Source organism: Halichoerus grypus, chromosome 10 (genome assembly GCF_964656455.1).
Source record: "Halichoerus grypus chromosome 10, mHalGry1.hap1.1, whole genome shotgun sequence".
Classification (NCBI taxonomy): domain Eukaryota; kingdom Metazoa; phylum Chordata; class Mammalia; order Carnivora; family Phocidae; genus Halichoerus; species Halichoerus grypus.
In genome coordinates, this window is record NC_135721.1 from 96,564,150 (window position 1) to 96,590,346 (window position 26,197).

Here is a 26,197-nt window from a genome sequence, read left to right on the forward strand (position 1 = left end):
ACAGCCTGTCGCCATCTTGGACTCTGGCTGAGTAATAAATTGCCCCGCGCAAGAGCGCGGAATTTCTTGAGACGCGCGTTGCTGAGAGTACCCGTTGCTCCGAGTCCTTGTCGCGGCCCTGCGGTCGGCCGTTTCCGCGTGGCCCGGAGCGAGGGTAGGCCACGCGTAGCTTTTTTGCCCGGCTCCAAGATGGACGGCAGCGGGGACGGGGGAGGCCGCTCTGGGGGAGCACGTGGCGCGCCGCTGGCCTTTCCCGGGGCTGCTGGGATGGTGGCGGAGTCCGGAGGCCTCCCGCCGCCGTCGGGCAGGGAGGCTGGCGGAGGCGGGGCCGCGGCCGCCCCTGAGAGGCGCCCCGGAGGCGGCGGCGGCCCAGCCTCTTCTTTCCCCGCACAGCCAGAAGGCCCCCGCTCGAGGCCCGCGTCGCCATGGCCGCGGTTCCCGAGTTGCTGCAGCAGCAGGAGGAGGACCGCAGCAAGGTGAGGCCCTCCTCGCCCTCATGCTCCAGGACGGGAGGCCCCGCCGACCTCCCGGAGCCCCACATTCCTTCCCCTATTCCTTGGGGTCCGCTCCTGCAGCTCTGTTTCCCCGCGAAATCCACCCCCACCTCCGCCACGCGGAGGCACCCGCCGGACCCCGCGCGCCCTTTGCTCCCTCCTCTTGGAGGGCCGCGGACCCGAGGCGAGAGCGAGCATCGCGGGACCGGTCCTGGTAGCACGCGTCCGGGTGTCCGGTACCGAGGGCGCGCGGCGAGTCTCTGGAGCTTCTCTCTGGAGACTCGAAAAGTACTCTCACGTAAAAAGTTGTGAAAACTTCCTGGCTTTGTAAAGATTTGACGGTGAACGTGAAATCCACTTGACATGCAGTAAATGGCATATTTTGGTTTTGTTGCCTTCGAACTGCACCCCCCCCCCCTTTGGGAAAGCTTTTTGGCCCATATACTGGGGAAATTCCATCAAGTCAAATCTGAAGCATGTTCTTTAGAACTTTATAAACGCCAAATGCGTCACTGCGGGAATTTTGTCATTTTTTAGTAGGTACTCAAATACTTGTTAAACTTAGTTTTTCCTTCCAAAAACTTTCGTGTTTATGTAAGCTAGCCCTATGCCCCTTATATCTTGAGGTCTAAAAGAAAACTAATGCAATAAGTTCAGGTTATCTTTCATTGGTCGTTTACACTTGTTAGTTTCGCAATTCATAGAGGTGGGTACGAGCCACAAGGTTATGTGCAGAATCATCACCCTGAAAGTTTTTCTGACAGAAAATAAAAAAAAATTAAGAATACAAAGCTCTCTCAAATGTAAGTAACCTGGAGGGCATCTTAGAGAATTCCATCTACTTAGAAGTCAAAGGCAGCCTTTGATCCACACACAGCACGTGTGGAGAGACTTTTCTTCATCTAGGAAGTACAGAAGTTAACACACAGCTAGCTGGATTTTTCCAACAAGGGTATCATTGCTACGTTAGTTATTGAAATGCAACTTTGTGTGTGAGGTAGGGTTCTTGATTGGGGTATTTTTTATTTTTTTTGAGAGTTGAAGTGTTTTTTTTTTTAACTAAACAAAGTGGGAGCTTGATCATGATTTTTTTTAGAATACTGTAGACATAGTTTTCTCTGAAGAAGTTTAGATGCTGAATAGGAATTTTGACAGCAATTTGACGACCCCCCCCCCCAATCTGGTACCTCATCTCTTGATCCAGAATCTGTTTTATACAGCTATCTAAAAGGACTTAACTCCTTCAACTGACCTTCTTATGTTACTGCACTATATTGTAGCGGGCTTTTAAAGTAATTTTCCCACCACTCTGAGCTCCAGTAGAATTGGAGGATTATAAAGGCTATTTCCTGCCAGTTTTAGTGGATACAGGAAAGGATTATACAGCATTATTAAGTTACAGAAATCAGGAAATAAAAAAACTTAAAATACTACTCTTACTCATGGTTTTGTTTTACCCCCCCCCTTTTTTTTAAGCTTTTATATATTTGAGAAAGCCACAGGCAGGGGGGAGGGGCAGAGGGAGAATGTGAACAGGCTCTCCGCTGAGCAGGGAGCCGGATGTGGGACTCACTGGGACCCTGGGATCATGACCTGAGCCGAAGGCAGACGCTTAACCGGCTGAGCCACCCAGGCACCCTCATTTTGCTTTCTTATGTCTGTGATGCTAGCCCTGTGCTGTGGATTGAGTCTAGGTGGTTTTCACTGTTAAGCAAAAGGGAGTTTGGGACAAATGTGAAATAACAGGAAGTCAAATCTTGGGCAAACTATTTTCTTGCCATAATACAGCTTTTAGTCAAGTGAAGTATTTTACATTTTTACAGAAAATGTTTTAAGTGTAAACTTCCCATATACTTACGGATTTACATGAGGATAGGGGTTCATGGGGTTTAGATCCACTAGTAAAGTAGGGAATGTAATTGACTCTTGAGGATTTTGAATGCTCATGCAGCAAGTACTTTTTTCAGCTTGGTCAGCAAAACTAAAAGGAGTATTGGTTTGTATCTGGTAGCCTGATATTTCCGTTTAGTTACATCCGTTAGTTGAGGGTGTTAGGATTTGTCTCCTTTCCCAGAAAGCAGTTGAGGAAAAGAGATACATGATTAATTTTGTTTTTTTAACTCCACTTTAGTGATAGGAAAGATTGTATTTTGATCTTTAGAAAAGTAAGGTTTTACCAAGTCTAGCTCCTGAAAGGGTTAAAATATTAACCCATTTTAGGCCTTATCGTCATGATAAACTAGTACTGAGATTACCCATTCCTCCAGAGTTCTCTGGTGTCTTGGAGTTTTTCATGGGTAGGCGAAAATAATTGGAGATTATGCAGGACCTTGTTTTTGCAAATTAGTTACCCTGGCCTTCAGTCATTTTGTGCTTTTCTAGGCTTTCTGGGCCTTCCCTTTGCCAAAAAGTCATTAAAATAGGTGGGCAGCATGTTTTTGAGTTTCTACTTAGAGTGTCATTGTGTATCTTTCTAAGTTGATGAGTCTCATTCCTGTTAGTCTAGCAAACCTATGGTAAATTGAATTGTGGGTCCTGATTGCCTCTTGGACTTTTTTTTAATGATAAATTGCTACTAGAGTGTAGTTAAGTTTAACACATAAGAAAAGCTGTGAGGTGATACTCCTCCCCGTCTACCGCCATTACAGCTTGGCCCTTAACTAGTTGGTTATGTGGAATTTGGTTGAATGGGGTCTCCTCAGCCAGTCATTAATGTTTATGGTGCTGCTCTGGTTTGCAACTCGTTTTTATTTTACTTATTTAAGGATTTTATTTATTTTGGAGACAGCACGAGTGGGAGGGGCAGAGGGGGAGGTAGAGATAGAACCTTAAGCAGGCTCCACGCAACGTGGAACCTGATGGAGCCTGACTGGGGGGTGCAATCGCAGGACCCTGAGATCATGACCTGAGCTGAAACCAAGAGTCAGATGCTTAACAGACTGCTACCCAGGCGCCCTGTGTGTTTTGGTTGTTTTTTAAAGATTTTATTTATTTGTGGAAGTTGTAGGGACACTATTCTCTTTCAGCTTGAATGAAGAGTGACCTACAGTTTGTTATAGGAACAATCTTGAACTTTTAACAATACTACAGCAAGTCCAAATTTACTAATTTTTGTGGACTGAAGTTTATACTAAATGGTTGACTTCATTTTTCTCCTAATTTTCTACATGCCAGAAGTGTGACTTAATCAGAGCTGCCCAAACCTTAGTTCTGGATCAGTAACTTGTACACTGTGTCTGAGGATCCTTATTTGTGAATACTACTTTGGCAGGTCATAATCTGCTCACATTTTGTTTTTGGCTGTGAGGAAAAAATGGCCAGGGGAGAATTTTCTACACTTTGAGATTCTCATTTGGTGAGACCTAACCATCTAATATAGAGCTTTAGTTTAAAGCAGGATTTCTCAATCTAAATACTGTGGACATTTTTTGCTTGATAATTTTTTGTTGTGGTGAACTGTCCTGTGCATTGTAGGGTGTTCATCAGTATTCCTGGCCTCTGTTAGGTGATGGCTCCCTTCCCTCCAGTAGTGAGAGTAAAATTATGCATTGTCAAAGGTCCCTTGAGAATCACTTCGTAACTTTTCTCCCTAAAATGTGTGGTATGTGTGGGTCAGGTTGTGTTATAGAAGTTAATACATAGTAAGCCCATTTCAAATTTTGTCAGATCTAGGATTGATAAATCCTAAGGAAATAATATGCTGTATAAAAACATAAGCATTGTTGACCATCTTTGGAATTAGCTTTCTTACCAGTATTGAGGAACCATATCAAAAGATGGTAAAAGGTGGTTTTCTTCAGCAGGTTCTGGGCAATTGAAGGTTACAGGGGTAGCTGCGTTTACCATGGTGGAGTTCAGTGCCACTTCGGAAACCTGAGGCTGCTGAGACTCTGACACAGCACTCGCGGAGCATTGTGGGCCGAGATGCAAGCTCACGGAGAAGCGTGCTGTGGGTAGAACTGGTGTAAAATCCTGCTTTTTGAACATCTTGCTTTGTCAGGGCCTGAGTGCTTGAGGAAATTAGGCAAGAGTAGTTCTTTAGGTTAGTACTCCAAATGCTTCAAATAACCAGTGGTGAAAAGCTCATGCAGTGAAGTTAGGCAGTATTTAAGGAAACGACCTAACTTCTAATGAACCCAGTTCTTTTGAGGAAAGTATTTCAGAGCTTTGTAAAATTCTGCCTTTACTTTTTGAAACGGCAGGAAGACAGCTGCAGGACATCTTGTCTCACATGAATGTGGCAAACTTCTCACAAGTATAAATTGAAGTTTTTCTGCATGATCTAGCTTTCCAAAAAGCTATTTCTTTACCTCTTAACACCTATTTATAATTGGCCAATGAGTTAACTCTTAAAAAGAGATCTTCCCCCAAAAGAGGAATGTGGAAATCATCAGCTGTTTCACACCCCAAATGCAAACCATAAATACCACAGGGGGGAGTGTGTAAGTTGTAGTTGGAGGAGCAGAGAAATGACTGAACTTCCTTCACTTTAGAAATTGGGTCCTTGGCTTGATTCCCTCCAGCTTTTCCTTTCACAAATTTGGTGTAATTTTTTAAAGTACTACTATGGTCTGGAGAGAAAGGGTAATTTTCTCAAGATAATTGCTTATGTTAACCTGCGGTGTGCATTTTCTGCCCGAAGAGTTTATGGTTTACTTGTTTTGGTGGGGCAGACTCGTAAGTTTTCATTCTAGTCCGTATAAATTGTGAAGAGTACAAATGCAGATGTCACCAACTTCCAAGGCTTTGGCTTGGCCTTTCACGGAGAGCACTACAAAGCTTGAACGTTGTGCTGATGGATACGGAGAGCTGGTAAATGATAAAATTTTAAAAAGCTGGTACTGCAATCTTTGCATCTGAATGATCTGGGAAATGTGCCTTACCTCTGACTCAAAGCAGAAGAAACACCACCACGAAGCAGGCTGCCTTCTCTTTGGATGCTACCATTTGTGTTTCAAATTTAGATGACACAAGCTTAACTTCAGACAGTTCTCTGTACATGTTGCTGAACCACTTCATTGGTGGTAAAGGTCAATTTTATTCTCAAACCTATGTGTATTTCATCTTGGGTTGATCATAAAATAAGTTCATGAGGATCAGGCGGGGAATGTTTCTAGTATATGTGCTGCCTAAGCCAGCATGGTGGTTAATGTTTCTAAACACCCTCATCAACACAACTAGTGTGTAAAATATCAGGTTTGTTTCAGAGGGCCCTGGACTTGATAGACCAGGAAACTGCTGGGAGCAGCCTTGGTGGGGAGGCAAAGGACTTGAGCTCTGAATGGATTTGTTGGAGCTACTTCCTGTGTAGTGTTGGTTTATTGCTTCCTAGTAAAAGTTCTGTGCTACAAGATCATTACAGATCATATAGTTCAACCTATTTGTTTTGTGAGCTCATTTGAAAATACTTCAGGTATCTGGCATATAGGTGGATTTCTTGAAATTAATGTATTTAAGCCAGTAATTCAACTTAATCTTTCTGGTTCTTTGTTGGAATTTGACTAGTTCATAGGCTTGCAGCTTTGTGAAGTGATGATTCAGTTTATCCATTCGCTGAGTGCGTTGCGCTGACCTTCTTCCAAGCCTCGGTTCCTGTTCTAGGAACTTGGGGCTACGTAGCCTCCAAATGCCCTGCAGTCTGCGGTGTTCTACCGTGGGCAGCTCGTGTGTTGGTAGACTACCGGTTAGAATGGTTGGTGTCAGCAGGGATGGGTCCCTCTGGGTCCCATCTCACCAAGATGAGTGGTGGAAATCTGATCACTTGCTGCATCCCTTTATCTAGTTTTAAAAGCATATGACTTCCATAGCTATTACCTGTGTTTGTAGACTGAAATTTTCCAGAAGTCTTTGGTTCTGTTATCTTTGAGGACTAAGATGATATTGGCAGGCCTGAATTATAGGAAGGGGAGATCCAGTTGGTGTGGGAGGAGGGAGGCAGGAGATGAGGACAAATATCTGTAAAAGCAGAGCTCATACATTGCTTATAGTTGATTGAATTGTTTCTCATGCACCAATGCTATGATAAAAAGCTGGAATTAAATGCAGATAATAAATAGCTTGTGGTTACCTTTCAGGATGGAGGAAAACATAACAAACACTTGGGGTAGCAATACTTGAACCATAAAGAGGGGTTTGGAGGAGGGTATGGTATTAGAAATTCTAATAGAGCACGTCTTAGGAATTGAAACGGCGAAGTGTGTTTCATAAGTAGGGTCATGTGAGTCTTATTTTCAGAACTAATACAAATTTAGAGTAAGTCTGCAGCTGAGCTTTTTTTTTAAATTTCCTCAATAATGAGTATTGGGCTGAGCAAGGTGTACATACTTTTTTAGCTGAAATCCCGTTTCTTGGTTCTTGTGATCAAAATGAAAATCTGTTTTACAAGGCAGGCTTCTTGCCTGTTTTGGCTCATGTTGTTAACAGACCATTCTTGGATGACATGTCATATTGCCCATCTCCCTGAAAGGGGTCTTAGTTCCTAGGCAGTAGGAAGGATAACAAGGCAAAATCCTTAGGAGATAGAAACAGTTTAAAGGGAAGACTCATTGGTGTCACATGTGCTAGCATATCCAACTTCTTCCTCTGTGCAAAACTGGTTTTATTTTTTATTTTCAAATTTTTATTTAAATTGTAGTTAGTTAACATACAGTGTAACATTGGTTTCAGGAGCAGAATCTAGTGATCCATCACTTAGTATAACACCTAGTGCTCATCAAAAGTGCCCTCCTTAATACCCATCAATTTATTTAGCCCATCCCCTGCCCTAAAAGTTCGATGTAAATGGCTATTCAGCTAGCCCCCATTCTGGCAGAACAGTTACTGTGAGATAATTTCTTCCCATTGTGTTGTGTCTTGTCATTTTGGTTGTGTGGTGCTAGTGTAAACTGGAGTCTGTAGTCACCATAACATATACCTTATGTAAGTATTTTCTCTGTTCCTCTTGTTGATTCTGAATTTCAGAATCTAGCCTTCTGTGTTGTCCAGTCACAGAGGTAGGTACCCTTTGCCATCTGTAAGCCATTAAGCCATTTGAAGAGAGAGCTTTGCAGTGGTATTTTCTTGTACCAGGGTGAGTCATAAGTAAGATTTGGACCAAAAGTGGTCCTTAGCGGCTCAGAGCTCTGCAAGCAGTATCAGATGTCTCAGCTGTAAAGGTGATAAACAGGTGAGGAAATGCACAGGGATTCTGTATCAAGTTTTTTGCTTTTCAGGTTCTCTTACCAAGCATTCAGATTTTTTTAAAAAGATTTTATTTATTTATTTGAGAGAGAGTATGAGCAGGGGGAAGGGGCAGAGAGAGAGGGCAAAGCAGGTTCCCAGGACTCGAGGACCGTGACCCGAGCAGAAGGCAGACGCCTAACTACTGAGCCACTCAGGCGCCCCAGAAGAAAGTTTTAAAACTTTGTTGTTTGAGAGTAGATAACGTTTTGAATTCGATTCTCAGGAGGTACCTAAGGGAACTGGGAAACAGAAAAATTAATATGCCTAAGGTCAGATAGTTCTGAAGTCGGCTTCCTTGCTGATTTAAACAGCCATTCTAGGCATTTTGGCCTCTGTGGCCCAAGTCAGACTGACAGTGTTGGCCTGCAGTGCTAAGCAGTACTCTGAATACTTATTTAGGATAGGGGATGGAGGTGTGTGAATGGGAGAAATACATGGAGGGGTGTTATCCTTATACCCTCCATCCTGGTGATGTATTTAGCAAGTACTGTGGCATGGGGCTATCTGGTGGTGTTTTTGTTGACTAAGCAGAAGAAATGCTGACCTTTTAATCATACTTGTGCTTCCGGAGTCAGGATACAGTGCTGACTTAGAAGCTTTGAAGATTTCACAATTTTTTACTCCTTGATGATGTATCTGCTTCATTATCTGGAGGGTTATATGCTTCTTCAGTACAAGAAAGTTCATTTAACTTGTGAATGAGGACTCTTGAGTTGGTGATGGCCTGAATGCTTAGAATTTTGCTAGTATCTTTTTTCCAGACAATTCTTTAAGGTTCAAATGCAGACTTACTGTGTTATCTGGGGTTTTTTGGTGGTTAAGACTATCATGTCAGGTGGTTGGATTTTTGTTTGAATCCCTTTCTAGGGTGATGTGTCCTGGCAAAAAATGATAACGTGCTGAAGAAGCTTGGATGCTTGGTATCTTACGGAAAGTCTTTTGAAACCTCCATTGGTTTTTGCTATTTCTTTGTGTCCTTGTTGCAAAAAACAAAAACCAAAACCTGGTATTTCTATGCTGACAAAAAAGGAAGGTGGTAATATAGTAAGTAGTCTGGGGTTTTACCTCTCTATGGGTGAAAGTATGGGAAGAGAGGAAACCAGAATAATTTGTTGAGTGGAACAAAAAGCAGTTGGGAAAGTCCATTGTAGCTTTGACTGAGGTGCTTAAATGAACCCATTTACTAGATTATGTTCCCCTTGGGTCTTTCAATCTTAATTCAGAATGTAGTCCATGTGGAGTTTGTAGACTCATGGAGTTTACTTCACTTGTAGTGGGCCAAAATGGAATTGTCAGTGTTCAGAAATTGAGAGCTGGCTAGAAACCAGGATTTGTGACTTGGGAGCTGGAATCTTAGGAAAGAGCAATTGTTTAAATGCACCTTAGACCTGTCCCATGGGCTACCCTGTCTTTCCAGCAGTATCTCTTGTCTCTTTTATACCTGGCCTATTTATTTCCTGGACTACCAGATATAAACATAAGATAGTTGGGATGGCCAGTATTCTCTGCAATCAAATTTTGTGTGTATTTTGAGGTCTTTTCCAACACTGTATTTGCCCAGTGGTAAATGAACAGAAGGAAGGAAGCTTTTATCAGAAATGTCAGAGTTAGAGTCACAGTTGTGATAAAATGAAGTATCCCTGACCTTGAAGCTTTATCTCTGTTTGCAGAGATCTCATAAATGGACATGTGAAAATTGAACCAAAGAAGCAAATATTTCGTAGGAGTCATCAAGAATCCATTTGGAAGAAGTATTGGGTTGAGATGTCAGGGACTGTTAAGTATACTGTATTAATACCTGAAGCCTTTCTTTGTATAATAACTTTATTATTTGAAGCTTCTTTTTTAGAGGAGAGCCATTGTTCTAGGGCTGACTGGTTTTTGCAGTTTAAAATTTTTAGTTGCAGTGCTCACTGGGAAAGGAGAGTACTGATTGCTTCTAAGATAGAAAGGGGAGAGAAAGAATCCATTTTTTGTATGTGAATATATTTAATCTTTATAGAACTGATTGAACCAGACTTTCTAGTTTCAGAAGTTAAACCTTGGTGTTGAACTTCAAATTTTGAAGCAAAGAATCCAAAAGGAAATTCAGAGGGAATTTGCTCTGTCATCCTCTTAATGCCAGTTTTCACTTGGCATTCGCTGGGTTCAGTAATCAGTGTTGTGACGCTTCAGCACTAGATTACTAGTTGGGTGAGAGGGGGATGAGCTGCTTATTCCACATACACTGTCATGCTGTGTTTGTGTCAGATCTTCAGATTGACCATCATTGTCTGCTTTCAGAATTAGGAAATTTATCATGTTTTAAATTTAATAGGAAAGCCATTTTAACCACATCCCCCCAACAATCTAGTTCTTCCAAAATTCTTCTTAAGCTGGGAAAAGGAAATTGAATATTCTTTTCCTCTGAATTTCCAGATCACAAAATTGGTTACTTTTGCTTCCAGGGCAGTGTTCACACTTTGTCCTTATGTGTCACCACAGTGGGATTCTCCTAATTGAGGCCTTTGTTTTTATAATAAATCACATCTTGTGTGTAGATTTCTCATCTCTTTGAAACAATCCCTGACTATAAATTGTTCTCTCGAGCTGATTTTTCTTATCCTTCTTTCTTTTCCTTCTACTTAGGAACCCTATACTGCATGCCTGTTCTCTGTGTCTTCTCTTTTTCTTAATTTCTAACTTCTTTCAGTTCTGTGTACTATCTGGTAATGCTTCTTTGTAGTTGGGGTATTTATGTGAGAAGTTCAAGATCTCATTCTGTCTACTTCAAAGCTGCTTTAGTTGAAATATATGGTTAAGTGTATTTTTCTTGTAGACCTAAAATCATGTGGTTGCTTTGTTCAGAAATACAGGAATATTTTGGACCTTCCCATTCATCTAAAGAGCAGGTTTCCCCACAATTTCAAATAAACTTAGGAGATATCTAAACTGACTTTGTTATAAATGATCTTGTATAGAATGCTTTTTTAAAAAATTTTTTTATTGTTATGTTAATCCCCATACATTACATCATTAGTTTTAGATATAGTGTTCCATGATTCATTGTTTGTGCATAACACCCAGTGCTCCATGCAGAACGTGCCCTCCTCAATACCCATCACCAGGCTAACCCATCCTCCCACCCCCCTCCCCTCTAGAACCCTCAGTTTGTTTTTCAGCGTCCATCGTCTCTCATGGTTCTTCTCCCCCTCCGATTTCCCCCCCTTCGTTCTTCCCCTCCTGCTACATTCTTCTTTTTTTCTTTCTTAACATATATTGCATTATTTGTTTCAGAGGTACAGTAGAATGCTTTTTAATCCTAGCTTCCATTTTTGGAAGGATACTTTTTAACACTACAGTGAAATTGAGACTAATAGCCAAAAAATGTATTTCAGCTGAGATCTGTATCTGTGGACCTGAATGTTGATCCCTCGCTTCAGATTGACATACCCGATGCACTCAGTGAGAGAGATAAGGTCAAATTTACAGTGCACACCAAGGTAAGTGACAGAATGACTTCAGTAATCAAAGCAGTGCTATGTTGTAGCTTTGTGATTCACAGTGGGCAAGAAGAGATGATCCTGAACCAAAATGGTTGCTGTTTGTTTGCAGTGTAGCACTACTGCTGAGTGAGAACATCCCTCATCTTGCTTGTAGTGAGCATCAGATAAGTGCTCTTGCTTCAGCATTTTCCACTGTGGTGGAGCCTTAGGGCTGTGGGTATTGCTGATGTTCGTGTGGCTTATACTCTGCTTTATGAGGAAGCAAACCAGGCATAGTGATGTGTGGAGCCACTACCTACACAGCTCAAATCTTCCATCTTTGTTTTTATTTGCATGAGTGAGAAGTGCTTGCTTTTTCCCATATTTAGTAAGTTATTGGCCTTAGTCCCTCCTGTTCCTTGTGATTCAAAGCACTTTTTTCCTTATCCAATTTTTTTAAAAGATTTTAATTAATTTATTTATTTTAAAGATTTTATTTATTTATTTGACAGAGACAGAGATAGCGAGAGCAGGAACACAAGCAGCGGGAGTGGGAGAGGGAGAGCAGGCCTTCCTCTGAGGAGGGAGCCTGACGTGGAACTCAATCCCAGGACCCTGGGATCATGACCTGAGCTGAAGGCAGACGCTTAATGACTGAGCCACCCAGGCGCCCTAAAAGATTTTATTTTAGAGAAAGAGAGCATGAGCAGGGAGAGGAGCAGAGAGGGAGAGAGAGAATCTTCAGCATACTCCCCGCTGAGCCTGGAGCCTGATGCAGGGCTCAATCTCCAACCCTGAGAACATGATCTGAGCCAAAAATGGAGTCAGTCTGACCCACCCGGATGCCTTATGTACAAATTTTTAATTTGACAAAGGCAATAATGCCTATCTGAAAAATGTGGAGAGTAAACGTAATGTTTCAGAATCCATCCTTTCAGGAACATTTTCAGTGTCCTTGCTCCTTCCATACTAGTTAAAATGTATTGAATGCTTGTCTTACACCAGGCATTGTAAAGGGTTTATATGGATTTAATTTTCTCTCTATAATAACCTTATGATAGTATCATATTATCCCCTTATACAGGTGAGGAAACTGAGCCACAGGTTTAAGTGAAATAAATGGCTGAAGCACAATTTGAATTGGGCAGTTTGATTCTATACAAAGCTTTTGGGTTACATGCCATCTCCCGCATACAGACACGCTATCTGTACAGTCCTCCCCCATGTGGTTTTCTTTTAATACCTTGGTGGCTTGATTAGCATACCTCACTCAGGAGACAATGTGACGACTATGTGATTATATCTGCCTGAGTTGACCTGAGAGGTGGAGTTACGTGAAAAGAATTCCTTAAAGAACATGTTGAATCTTCAGCGATGACTTTTATAGTGAGGAGATCATGTGTTGCTGCTTTTGTTCTTGACTGGGTCTCACTGAGATGTTTTGTTACACAGAATTTTCCCATAGCACAGCCCAGGAAACCCAAACCGCTTTATCAGAAAGTGGTGGTTACCAGTTAACTTTTTACTCTGTTCTTCACAGACCACGCTGCCCACGTTTCAGAGCCCAGAGTTTTCTGTTACAAGGCAACATGAAGACTTTGTGTGGCTACATGACACTCTTATTGAAACTGCAGACTATGCTGGGCTTATCGTAAGTGCATTTTGGAAAATCAAATAATCACTGAAGCCAGTTTCTTCTACCTTCTTACTCATTTTGTTTAAAGAGACTTTTACCCATTTTTTATAATGGATTGTGAAAACTCTCTGATTTCATCTACCAACTAGACCATGTACTATTGGTAAGGCTAAACTACATGAGAATCGTGTTATAGCTGTGAGGTGAAGCATACATACACTCTTAAGACCTGCATAATAGACTAAATGGTTTCATGGTTTGAATCTTCTCTACCTTTGGGTTTGGTATTTCTCTGGTACTTCCAGGCATCAAGTAGAATTGATTTCTAGGAAAATCTCAGAATGGTAATGGTGTACAATAAATTTCTCAAAAAGTGTCCTCCGCTCAAGGAGTAGAGGAAGCAGTTGTCTTTGTGCTAATAAAAGTAGTGTTGGAGCTTGTGTTTGAGAATATTCTGTTCACTCAAAATTGGAATCTTCTAATTATCCTGTGGAATTAAAAATTGCCTTTGATGTCTAGAGACTAATTTTGATGGTGCTTCACAGACTTCATTTTAGCACTGATGGTCATATATACATTTTAAACTGACATTGAAGCAGGCTAAACACTATTATCCCCTACAAATCATCCGTAATGGATAACCTGAACAAATGATTACAGTCTGAGTGCCCAGTTGTGGGGAGGAGACTTCTTTTATATGGCCAAAAGGAATAAGGTTAAGAGAAAAACAGTGGTTGACCTGTTAGCCCCACTGGGCTGGCTGCCTCCTTGTGCATAGGCACTGAGTAGAACATCACTGTCGGGACAAGGATGCTTGCGAGTTAACCTGCCTCTCCTACAGATTCCGCCTGCTCCTACAAAGCCTGACTTTGATGGCCCTCGAGAAAAGATGCAGAAATTGGGAGAGGGTGAAGGGTCTATGACCAAAGAAGAATTTGCTAAGATGAAGCAAGAGCTGGAAGCGTAAGTGGGTTTTCTTGATGGGGCTGTATCTTTTGAGAAGAACCAAAGTGGTGATGTGTACAGAAACCAGGAGAAGCTGGCCGTTTTCTAAAAGTATGGCAGCTAATTAGTTGCCTAGTGCGCTGTCCTGTAGAACTATGTTTTGTGGTTGATTCCCTTGGGTGGGGGGGACGGACACTGGATAGATTGATTGTTTTCCCCCATGTGGACTACTTGTTCTAGAATGCTGGTCTGGCATAGTGAAGAAGTAAGCCTTTGTGTCTTTATAGATAAAGAACTCTTCAGGCTGCTGATAATGTACTAAGTCTTATTCCCTGAAGTTTGCTGACTGAAGTATAGCTGAAACTAGACTGCACTAATGCGGTTGCAGAGAAGCACTCTGAATAATAATCACATTGATGGTTTGAAAGAAGTCCTAGGTTCACAGGAAGCATGTTTAATTTGGTTGTAATTATTTCAAACAAAACTGTATCACAGTTGGGGATTTGCATTAAAATTAGTTATGAAATTATCCTTGCACCTCTAACTTGGCTCCCTCCACCACTTCCACTGTCAGTGTGGTGCCCATCTCAGCAGTTGTCCTCTGTGCTCTGCCCCACAGCCATATTCTCTAGGGCCAGTGTTCACACACCTCAGGTACTAAGTCATTCCGCACATGCTGGAGTACCTGTCATGGCCTATTCTGGGAATAAGATACTGAGCACAACAGACTGAAGTCCTACCATTGAGAAGTTTAGAGTGATCTGTAATACCTAGGTTGAGATAAAGTCCCTTTATAATGTGTGATAATTCCAAGCCTTATTAGACTTCAGTGCTATGTATGTGGGTGCAGGACTAAGGCATTTTCTTCATTGTTTGACAGAAACCAGTGTTCTGTGGCTGCTAAATACTAGCAGTAATTGCATGTAGGTTTGGACTTTGTAGACTTGCTCTCTTAACTCCGGTTATAATATTACTTTCCCCTTTCTTTGGTTTATTCCACAGGTTCCCAAATGGCAAATGCCTTATTATTAATTAGATAAAAGGTTATACCAAAATGTTTTGGTCCAGTTCAGGTGTTTTCCCTTAGTGGCATGAGCAGAACAGTGGTGATAACCAGGACCAATACTGGTCGTTTAGTCGAGCGGTGCCAGATGAATGCCTTGTGTGCTTCTCTTCCAGTGAGTATCTTGCGGTCTTTAAGAAGACTGTATCCTCCCATGAAGTCTTTCTACAGCGGCTCTCTTCTCACCCTGTTCTCAGTAAAGATCGCAACTTCCATGTGTTCCTGGAATATGATCAGGATGTAAGGCATTTTTGTTCCATTTCCATGATCCAGTGAAAATGCACATGACAGTATTTCTTCCTATTCCCCACCCCCCACCCCCCACCCCACTTAGGGAAGGGGTGGGGGGAGGGGCAGGGGGAGAGCGAGGGAATCCGGAACAGGCTCCATGCCTAGCACAGAGCCCGATGCGGGGCTCGATCCCACAACCCTGAGATCATGACCTGAGCTGAAATCAAGAGTTAGATATGGATGCTTAACTGTCTGAGCCACCCAGGAGCCCCCATGTGACTGTATTTTTTTTAAAAAATACGCTTGAGGAGCACCATGCTGGCTCAGTCGGAAAAGCATGCAGCTCTTGATCTTGGGGTCATGAATTTGAGCCCCATGTTTGGGTGTAGAGATTGCTTTAAAAAAATAAATATACTTGATGGCCTGATATATTTTCTGAAAAATTGACTTTTAAAGTACTGAATTTTTTAATGGGACAATGGAATCTTTTTTTTAGATACTGTTTCCACCTCCCTCGTAGATCCATTTCAAGACATTTTTATAAAATGCGTAAAGATTACTTTTCTCCCCTTTTAATAAAGGACCAGTTTTTGCCTTCAGTTAATTTTGGGATTGTTTGTTTTGAAAGGTTTTATTTGAGAGAGAGAGAACAAGCGGGTGTGGGGGCAGAGGGAGAGGGAGAAACAGACTCTGCACTGAGCGGGGAGCCTGATGTGCAGGGATCATGCCCTGAGCTAAAGTCAGACACCCAACTGACTGAGCCACTCAGGCACCCCAGTTTTGGGATTAAGAGGAATTTCAATTTACATTTGTTTCTGGTTACCTGTTTGTTGGAAGGAGTTGTATGTTTTGCCTTATTTTTAAGATTTTATCTGTTTGAGAGAGAGAGTGCGTGCGCACACAAGCTTAGGGAAGAGGGATGGGGAGAAGCAGCCTCCTCGCTGAGCTAGGAGCCCAATGTGGGGCTCCATCCCAGGACCTGGAGATAGTGACCTGAGCTGAAGGCAGACGCTTAACCATCTCTGCCACCCAGGTGCCCTGTTGGCCTTTTTTTTTTTTCTTTTAATTTTTTTTTTAATTACTTAATATGTGTGAGGCAAGTCCTGACTTAAGAAGTTCCTCAGTATCGTCTAACCAGTGAAGTTCAGTGAACAACATAGAACAACAGTACAGTAATTCAGCCAAGGATTTAAAGGCCACTAACACATGCCTGGCTGGCTCAGTTGGAAGAGCATGCAGCTCTTGATCTTGGGTCCGTGAGTTTAGGCCTCATATTGAGTGTAGAGCCTACTTAAAAATAAAGTATAAAATAAAAGCCACTGAGACTTAGTGCCAGGTATTTTTTCCAAAATATCTTTAGGTCACGCTTTTATTTTATTTAAGATTTTATTTATTTGACAGAGAGACAGCGAGAGAGGGAACACAAGCAGGGGGAGTGGGAGAGGGAGAAGCAGGCTTCCCGAGGAGCAGGCAGATGCTAAACGACTGAGCCACCCAGGCGCCCTTAGGTCACGCTTTTAGAACTGTGACCTGTGTTTAGGTTTTGCTGTTTATTCCTATTTAGACTTGGTGGCTAAGATGGAATTAAAAGGTTATCTTATGTGTGTTCCTATGCTAGTACACAGTATCACTTGGAAGATACTTAAGAGCTTAAAGTACTTAGAGAAATATGTATACCATAAACTATTTTTTCATAATTTTCTTTCTTTTTTTCCAGCTAAGTGTTAGGCGGAAAAATACCAAAGAGATGTTTGGTGGCTTTTTCAAAAGTGTGGTGAAAAGTGCTGATGAGGTCCTTTTTTCTGGAGTTAAGGTAAGGGCTTTTAGCTGTTTGTAGAAAACTCTTCATGTTACATTTTATTTCTGCTGCTGCTTTTATTTCTTCACAAGAGATATTTGTAAAACAAATGGTATTAACCTCACAGAAATGTAAATAATTTTTTAAATTTTGGTTATTTTTATCTACTCATTGATTTTTCACTTATATTCCTAAAATATCCTGTTCTCTTAAGTGAGGGGATAAGAACAGTCTCACGCTTTGTTCTTCTTTTTCTCCTTTTCTGTACAGAGAGTGGTTACTCAGTTTATTTTTTAAAAAGAAAATAAGCTACAGGATTAGTATTTCATGCAATTCTCCAGGACTACTATCCATTTTGGTAGTCCCAGTCACACCAGATTTTTAATTTTATTTGCATGTCCAGATTTCGAGGATCTGATGTGAAGAAAAGAATGTAAAATATTAAAAGTAGTTTCACCTGTGTTTTGTTTTTGTTTTTTTTTATAATGTGGCTACTAGAAAAATTTTAAATAGCACATGTGGTTCACATATTTCTGTTGGACACAGCTGTTTTAAAAGACTAACAAACAGGTCTCTCATTATCCTCATGGGTGATATTTATCTCACTCCTCAGCCCCTTCCATTTTTTAACTGAGTTACCGTCTTGTGTTTAACTTTGCCACTTGTTGAGGGCTTGAGCAAGGGGCCCAGAGTATAGGTGCTGAGTAGAGGGCATTGTCAGGAATTTGGAAACTCTAGGAATTTCTCTTTGGTGCATTTTAAGGTATATGGGGCTGTCCTGTACTCACATATCACAGGATGTTTGGCATCCCTGACTGGTGTGCACCAAATATACCCCCCCATACAAACAGATGTGGGTATCCACTGCTGAGTTGTAACCTGCTAGCCAGAACCACTTCTCTGCCAGGATTGCTGGATATTAGAGAGGATACCAGAGTTTTCCTGGGCATTGTTGAATGGCTCTTAAATTGTTTTCTCTGTTGACATTTCCTGCCAGCGCTTGAGTTTTGCTGATCTTGGGCATGAAATGCTGTCTTGTCAGTTTGGCTTTCCTTGGTCCATAAAGGTTAAAGTTCTTAATGCATGAGGTTATTTTCTTAATGTTTCTTCTAATGCATAATACATTCGTATTTTTAAGAGTTTTGCTTCTTAAATTTTTTTTTTCCCCTTTTAGGAGGTAGATGACTTCTTTGAGCAAGAGAAGAATTTCCTCATTAACTATTATAATAGGATCAAGGATTCATGTGCAAAAGCTGACAAAATGACCCGATCTCATAAAAGTAAATACCATTCACCCACTAGCCACTTAGCTTTGCTAATGTGCTAGCTCTGTTCATATAAAAAGGGCTGTCCTTGTTTCTGCAGATGTTGCAGATGACTATATCCACACTGCAGCCTGCCTGCATAGCCTGGCTTTAGAAGAGCCCACGGTCATCAAAAAGTAAGTTTTTGTTGGAAAAGCATTTTCCCTACTCCCCTAATTGAAAAGTCCTGAGTGGTATAATGCAGAATGACTGTATAGTTTCACTTCTGCTTTTGAGTACGAGCTCATCAAGAGTAGAGGATAGTAGAGTCTATAGCACTCACATCTTTATACACCATGTGAACATAGACACAGTTTAAGATGTTTGTAGGGTACTCGGAGGGCACTTCTATACCAAACATGGTAGCTGTTGTCAAAGAATTTATTTTTGTCAAACTGTCTCCTTTTTTTGATTTAATTCTGGAGTTGTCTCTGAATGAAGTTTGCCTTATATGTTCTCTGGCAAGTGGTGTTTCACCTGGTAAAGCCATGGAATTAAGAAATTTGTTTTGGTTAAGGTGGTCTTAAGGGTAATGCAATGACTGCAGTCTGGTTTGAGCTTTTTTATATGAATTCACAGTTCCTCCATCCTGGGTATTTCTGGTGTGAGACTGCACTCTACTTAACAGTTAGGGCTTGGTATAATAGGTGGTGGTGGTATTTCTGATTTGAAGATGGAAGTCAGGCTAATGTCAAAATGAAACAGTAGCTTTTTAAAAATTTTATTTATTTTTTTTATTTAAATAGCATATTTATGGTTTTGGGACACCCATGGTAGCAGCTCATTAGAACCTGCCCTTGGTTAACACGGCGTTGACATTGGTTAAAGACTATCTAGGGACACAGTATCGGCATGGCAAGGTGGCTGAGGGGCACTGAGAGAGGGGTTGATAGCCACGAGTGTGGCACCGTAGATGTGCTCAGTTCTGTAACCATCTTCTCTACTAGATTGGGCCAGTTGGTGATGAAAGTACTAGTTTGCTAAATTAATTCTAAAGCACCACACGCTCAGATTCCTGCATTTACTCATTCATGTCTTACTGAGAAGGTCCTGTTTCATACATGATTTTAAGACCTTAAGCCAAAATCATGTGTATCTTTTCAGGTACCTATTGAAGGTTGCTGAGCTATTTGAAAAACTTAGGGTAAGGATTTTTATGTTGGTCTTCATTATATATTTTATAATCTGTAGATTTTTGCTTAGATGATGGTGACCTTTACTTTTTTTAATAGAAAGTAGAAAGTCGAGTCTCCTCAGATGAAGACTTAAAGCTGACAGAGCTTCTCCGATACTACATGCTCAACATAGAGGCTGCTAAGGTAAGGCAGCAGGTGTTTAACTCGTCAGAACAATACAAGACCACCTTGCCATGACCCAGAAGAGGTCTCCTGTTAGAGAAGTATTATTTTGTTCTTGTTGTTTTTGTTGTTGAAAATGAAAGAAGGTAGGAATTTGTCAGGATTGTTTGTGTAAGTAATACTAAATAAAGAGGTAAACTGAGACAAGTTTGACCAGAAATTGAGTTGATTTGGGAATAGCAGAAGAATTGCAGTTCAGGAAACACACGCTGTAGCAAGCTACAGGCAAGTGCATTAAGGGTTTGGGCTGGGCTTGTATTTAGTAGGAGTGTGAAGAAAGGGACATCCAAGCAGTTAAGTTCATTGGCTTGAGGATGTTTGTGCCAAGAAGTGAGTTGATCAGACCGGAGATAAGTCTCTTATCTTCCGGGTCTTCTATAAATTGGGCATTTGAAATCAGTCCCTTAGTTCTTAGGTTCCATTCTTTTGAGGGCACGTGTGTGAGATTCTCCATTTCATAGCCTCTGGTTCCATTTTAGATTGAAATCTTTTTACAGTAACATACCTTTTTGTGGCATTGTGTCCTTAGTTTGTATCAGGAGCAGTAGGAGTGGTGCTGAGTGGACAGATAGTAATTTGGGGGATTATAGGTTATTGGATGCGGGTATAACCGAACACATTCCAGAAGGGCTCTGAGGGAGAAGAGGTTTTGGGGTTTTGTGAGTTTTTTATTGAATTGCAGTTTTTGAGTCTATAAACCATTACTCACCAAAACCAAGACTAAGTGGTAAGCAGAATGACCTTTGGGAATGAAACATGCTTTCACTGGGCATAACACTGCCCTGAAATGTCATTAGGAAGTAGAAATTCATGATTTTCCTCATAGTTTCATTTTTAGTTAACTTGTCTTTTGGCATGTTTCCTTAGTCTTATATTTGGATATATTTTTATATACTTCAGACTATATTTCTTTTGTATTTTAATGCACTTGAGAGCTGATTATAAACCCAAGTTTTTTGAGTGTACACAAAAACATGTATGTTGAGCCTCCTGTATCTATTCTGCTTTAAATATGGTGGTAACTTGTACATTGCTGGAGATTGCAAATAGTCTTTATTTCGGATGTGAGAGCCTCTGTCGGACTTGAGGCAGGGCTTGTGATGGGATGAGGTCAGAAGAACGTTCTTCCTGCTGCCTCACTTGTGTTCTAGTAGCATCACTTGACCCGCCCAGCAGTGCCTGCTGTTTTGGTAGAAGTGGTTAATTTTCTGAAACTGCTTTCCATGAGTGAATTATGGAAATGATTCGATCCTTTAGTTTTCACTGTTGGGTGTTTTTTTGTTCTTGTTTTGTTTTGGGTTTTTTGGATTTTTTTTTTTTTTTTTTTTGATCCATATAAAGAATTTCCAAAAGCTCTCAACAGTGCTGCAAGAATTGCTGTTCCTAGGATAATCTTGAAATAAAAAAAAACATAATGGAAGCGGGGGAGGTAGAAGTGGGCTAGATTATTGCCTTCTGACATTTCAGACAGTGCATTGGCACTGTGACCCTTGGGCCTCTTTTTTTTTTAATTTTAGAGTAGTTTAGATACTTACTCCTCCTGTTTTGTTCTCTAGCCATTTTCCAGGATAACTTTAAATACCATTTGCTGTCTGTTAATTTTTTTCTCAGGATCTCTTATACAGACGCACCAAAGCCCTCACTGACTATGAGAACTCAAACAAAGCCTTGGATAAGGCCCGGTTGAAAAGCAAAGATGTTAAGTTGGCTGAGGCACACCAGCAGGAATGCTGCCAGAAATTTGAACAGCTTTCTGAATCTGCAAAAGAAGGTTGAGCAGGGCTATTTACTTTTTGCTTTTTATTTGGAAATAATTTCAAGCTTATAGAAAAAAAGTTGCACAGATAATGCAGAGAACACCTGTGCATTGTTTACTTGGAGTTCCCTAGCTGTCCAGTTTGCCTCTTCTGCTTCGTCACTTGCACAAACACGTAGTGGCACGTGTATGTTTATAAATGCACACGGGGTGGAATTTTCTTTTCCTTTTTCAACCATTTGAGATTAAGTTGTATCTACTGTCCTTTTATCCCTAAAAAGCTTTGTGGTGTATTTCTCTTATATCCCTATAGTATACTTACTGACTTTGGCAAGCTTTGATGCAATACATTCCAGCCTGTTGTCTATATTCCCATTTTGTTGTTTGTCCCAATAACGTCCTCCTCTCTAGGGTTGCCATTAGGTTACCGTAGCTCTTATGTCTCCTTTAATTTGGAAGGAACCCTTCTCAGGGACCCCTGCCCCTGCCTTTTTTTTTTAAATGACATTTGCAGGGATGCCTGGGTGGCTCAGTCGTTAAGCGTCTGCCTTCGGCTCAGGTCATGATCCCAGGATTCTGGGATCAAGTCCCGCATCATGCTCCTTGCTCAGTGGGGAACCTCCTTCTTTCTCTGCCTGCCACTCTCCCTGCTTGTGCTCTCTCCCTCTCTCTCTGAAAAGTTAATAAATAAAATCTTAAAAAAAAAAAAAACTATAAAAAATAAAATGACATTTGCCTTTTGGGGGACCACAGTCTCTGCAAATAGTGTTCTTCATTTTTGGAATGTCTATTCCCTTATGAATAGTTCTGGTTATGCATTTCCAGGAGAATACTATCTGAGTAATGTGTCTTTCAGGTGTCTCATCTGAGGGCACCTTATGTCCCATTTCCCTCTCATTTGTGGTGTTAAGTTTGATTACCCAATCAAGGTGTTGTCCAATTTCTCCACTGTATAGTTAATCTCCCCCCCACCGCCCCCCGCCGTGCCACTAATCAGCAGTGTGTGGGGAGACAGTTTAAGACCTTGCAGATAGCCTGCTCTTCATCATACTTTCTCCCTAAATTTAGTCTGTGTTGACTCTTGTCTGAGCCAGCCTATACTGTGATGGTTGCAGAAAGGCAATTCCCCTCCCCCAGTTCTAGCATTCTCTTTCCAAGCCCTTGGCCGCCATCATCCTTTAAACACAAGCCTTCCCTTCTTTCCCACATTTCCTTCCTTGTCATTATTAGAGACATGGGTTTTTATTTCTGTTTTTTAAGATCTTATTTATTTGACAGAGCATGTGAGTGAGCACAAGCAGGGGGAACAACAGAGGGAGAGGGAGAAGCAGGCTCCCCGCTGAGCAGGAAGGATCATGACCTGAGCCGAAGGCAGACACTTAACCAACTGAGCCACCCAGGCGCCCCTGGGTTTCTATTTACAGAATTGTGACAAGATTTGGGTGCTAAGTGCTCATTCCTCCTGGGGTATGTTTGCTTCTAGGCCCTTCAGGAGACAGAGCCAGGAAATGGAGGGGTGTGTAACTCTTTTCAGAAATCATGAGTCCATGGTGGTGACTCAGTTCCAATCTATAGCCTTGGGGTTCTTTCTTGCCTACCCAATTCCAGAGTAAGGGGGAATATGGCTTACCTTAATTCAGGAGATAGAGTTCCATTTCCACAGAACAGGAGTGTAAATTGTAGTCTTCTCTTTAGGGGGTCTCACTACCTGGCAGTTCTCAGGGGACAATGGAACATGCCAGAAAGTAAAGAATGTATTTTCCTGAATGTGAATGTAATTATACTGATAGTCTGTACCGAATTCACCCCCAAACTTGAGTTTCTGTGAGAAATCCCTATCTCATTTTAAAGACTTTGTTTTCTCAGAACTTTTTCCCCCTCCCCTGTGGTTCCGGAATCTAAGCATTATTTGAAAACGTTCTGATAATAGTGAGCCTTTGTGTTGGCTCATTGTTTTCAGTACTATAATTCCTTAGCTGTAAGAGACAGAGCTTCTCTGTACAAAAATCTTGAAAGGGGCATGCACATATGCTCGCTTGGCTGTCTTTTGGATTCTTTTCAAAGGAATCTCCTTGCTGCCATGGTAAGATAAATTTTTGCCTTTTGCTTTTAATTAGTTACTTTAAATTTATAAGGAAAAGAACAAGCTTCAAAACTCCTGAGTTGAAATCTTAGGTTATTACATAGGCCAGAGTTTACTAGCCCTGACAACTTCGAGGGGATTAAAGAAAAACCACAAAGCTTTAAAATGGTGCCAGTTTAGGCCTGTCCTTACCTAAGGTTTGCTCCTGTGTTAGATTTTATCCTTTTTATTCAAAATAAGCCTGGTTATGCTATATTTAAAAGTACAGCGTTGTGTAGAATACTGCACTGAATGGGAGCATAGTACAAAAGATGGTGGTGTGGACAGGCATCACGGGAGAATGAGACAGGTTAGCGTTGAGTCCTGGTCCTGGGTGCAGGCCTAGAGGAAAGGAGTTTATCCTGATCTCTGGGAAGACCTATTTAGTATATCCAAGGTAATGTCATTAACCCTCATGATAAGATTTGTTTTGTAAGTTTTTACTTTTTAATGTTGGCTGCTTCATCTTTCTTTTGGTTGGTGCTGTATAGACCTGGTACAGGAGGGTAAGTTTGCTCCTGAGGACTAGAGCGCCAGCTTGAGCTGGGGAGGGCTTTGACCAACGGAGTGATGACCAGAACTACACGTTTATGAAAGGAATCCAAGGGAGGAAGTACTTATTTTTGGTTTACCCTAATTTCTAATGGGGCATTAATGCTGAATAGTGTTTGGTGATAGAAAATAATAGATGTAAAGGTGGCATGTTGTATAGATCATATCTACGGAGAAGCAGTCTGAACATAAGCAGTAGTTTCACCACAAGTTTAAAAATAATCATTAAAGAAATAGCCATTGGTGCGGGTATGTATATGTGGCTCACCACCTCCCCAGCCTTCTTTCCACAAGTACTGGTAGCTAGAAGTTCAGGGCAAGACTGCTTATTTCATAGATTCTCCAAGTAGTCCGTGGCATTCTCTGAATTTTGATGCTCAGTAATTGGGTGCAGTGCTAGTGCTCATTTTAAAGGCAATGGCAGGGGCGCCTGGCTGGCTCAGTAGGTCGAGCATGTGACTCTTGATCTCAGGGTTGTAAGTTCGAGCCCCATGTTGGGTGTAGAGATGCTTAAAAATAAAATCTTAAAAAAACAGGTGGGCGCCTGGGTAGCTCAGTTGGTTAAGTGTCTACCTTCGGCTCAGATCTTGATCCCAGGGTTCTGGGATCTAGCCCTGCATCGGGTTCCCTGCTCAGCAGAGGAGTCTGTCTGCTTCTCCCTCTCTCACTCCCTCCCCACTCATGTTCTCTCTCTCTCTCTCTCAAATAAATAAAATCTTTAAATAAATAAAGGCAATGTCAGGTATATGTCCCAATTGCAGAAATAATAAGAATATGAGAAAATGTGTGTATCAAAGTTTTGGAGATTATATGTAAGAATGATATTCAGAAGTTAAAGATGGAAATTGTTCAGCTTTTGTTGGTATACATTCTTTTATAGAACTAATCAATTTCAAACGAAAGAGAGTGGCAGCGTTTAGAAAGAATCTAATTGAAATGTCTGAACTGGAAATAAAGCATGCCAGGGTAAGTGTTTTTCTCCAAAGCTTCCTCCAGAAGCTTTTTAGGGTTCCCCCTCAGGTTATTTCGCAGTTCACTATCAGTATCATTGGGCAGATGAGGTTTGTTTTGTGGTATTAATCTCCTGTGGTGTAGGTGGGAGTCACTTGTTGGGTTTTTTCTGCTGCAAACCAAAATTCTACAACATCATGATGAAATACTGCTTTGGAGAAGAGCATATTAGTGTCTTAATATTAATTTCTTTTTTTGTTTAGAAAGGAAGAACTTCCTTGTATATTTAATGTCTGTAGCTTAATTTGGTACAGAAAAGACGGAGAAAAATGGTTCTCAATTTTGGGTACACATGAGAATCTCCTAAAGGAGCTTTTAAAGACTTTTTGGTGCCCAGAGCAGTTGGCTCAGTTTCTGGGCATGGCTCCTCCGGTGGTTCCTAGGTACATCTGCGTGTGAGTCCCAGAAGTGCTGTCTGTCCCATCAGCATTGGTTAAGCAGGAGGACTTTGAACATATGTGTGTATTTTGAATTTCTTTATTTTGACTACAACATTTATTTACTTTTTGATTAAGTCCAGGTCCTGTTGTGTATGACCTTTTAAATTGGCCTGTATATGTAAATCATACACGTAATGTTGAGTGTTCTGTGTTTTCTCAGTTCCTCTTTGTAAAGCAGTTTGTGCTAAGTTCTTTACAAATATTTATCATTTGTAATCTGAATTTTTTAGCACTTTTTTATCCGGTCTTTCCAGGGCCTTCAATTTCAAAGAAAAATTCTTCTATAGCATTTAGGTTATGTCATAGTAAGCAAAATGGGCAGGATTGCATTGAGAGCAGACCTGCAGTGGAGCTGTGAGCCTCTCCAGGTGGCAGTCCCAGACCCTCAGAGGGAGAGGAACTCACCAACATGAAATTGGGGTGCAGGTTGTAGGATGAGGTTCAGTTGAGATTTAATGAAGAAAAGGACCCAACCCAGTTTGGCTTTAAATCTCTTGTGAAAAGTTTTAAGTTGTGGGTTTGAGTTGAATTCTTACAGATATGTAGGAGGTCTGGACTCGAGAGATTCATTGGTCTGCCTCGACTTTTGTCTTTCTTCCAGAACAATGTCTCCCTCCTGCAGAGCTGCATTGACTTGTTCAAGAACAACTGATCTGCCTTTTCTCTGAATGAAGGACACGAATGTGAAAGAAAGCCAGCATCACTTGCACTTAAATCATCACCACAGAAGATTTATTACCTTTGACTTTAGTTTAAAATTATGTGAATAAATATTTTGATTTCTAAAAATCTTAACACTTAA

At 41.2% G+C, this 26,197-nt stretch overlaps 1 protein-coding gene and 1 non-coding gene across 3 annotated transcripts; both read left to right on the top strand.

The window, feature by feature from the left end:
* Positions 1-19: 19 nt before the first annotated feature.
* SNX5 (sorting nexin 5) lies at positions 20-26,197 on the top strand. Of its 2 annotated transcripts, XM_036120498.2 has the most exons (14): positions 20-154; positions 394-476; positions 11,093-11,197; positions 12,720-12,830; positions 13,657-13,778; positions 14,940-15,063; positions 16,772-16,867; positions 18,027-18,132; positions 18,218-18,293; positions 19,261-19,300; positions 19,389-19,475; positions 21,126-21,285; positions 24,825-24,910; positions 25,997-26,197. In XM_036120498.2, the coding sequence occupies exons 2-14, from the start codon at positions 426-428 to the stop codon at positions 26,045-26,047; spliced, it is 1,215 nt and encodes a 404-aa protein (XP_035976391.2). In that variant the 5' UTR covers positions 20-154; positions 394-425; the 3' UTR covers positions 26,048-26,197. The 2 variants fall into 2 exon arrangements, with proteins under 2 accessions (XP_035976391.2, XP_077913013.1); XM_078056887.1 differs by lacking the exons at positions 20-154; positions 24,825-24,910 and having other exon boundaries at positions 239-476.
* On the top strand, positions 6,019-6,255 carry LOC118553496 (small nucleolar RNA SNORD17). Its single transcript, XR_004926061.1, has one exon. It is a non-coding gene; the product is annotated as a small nucleolar RNA SNORD17 (small nucleolar RNA).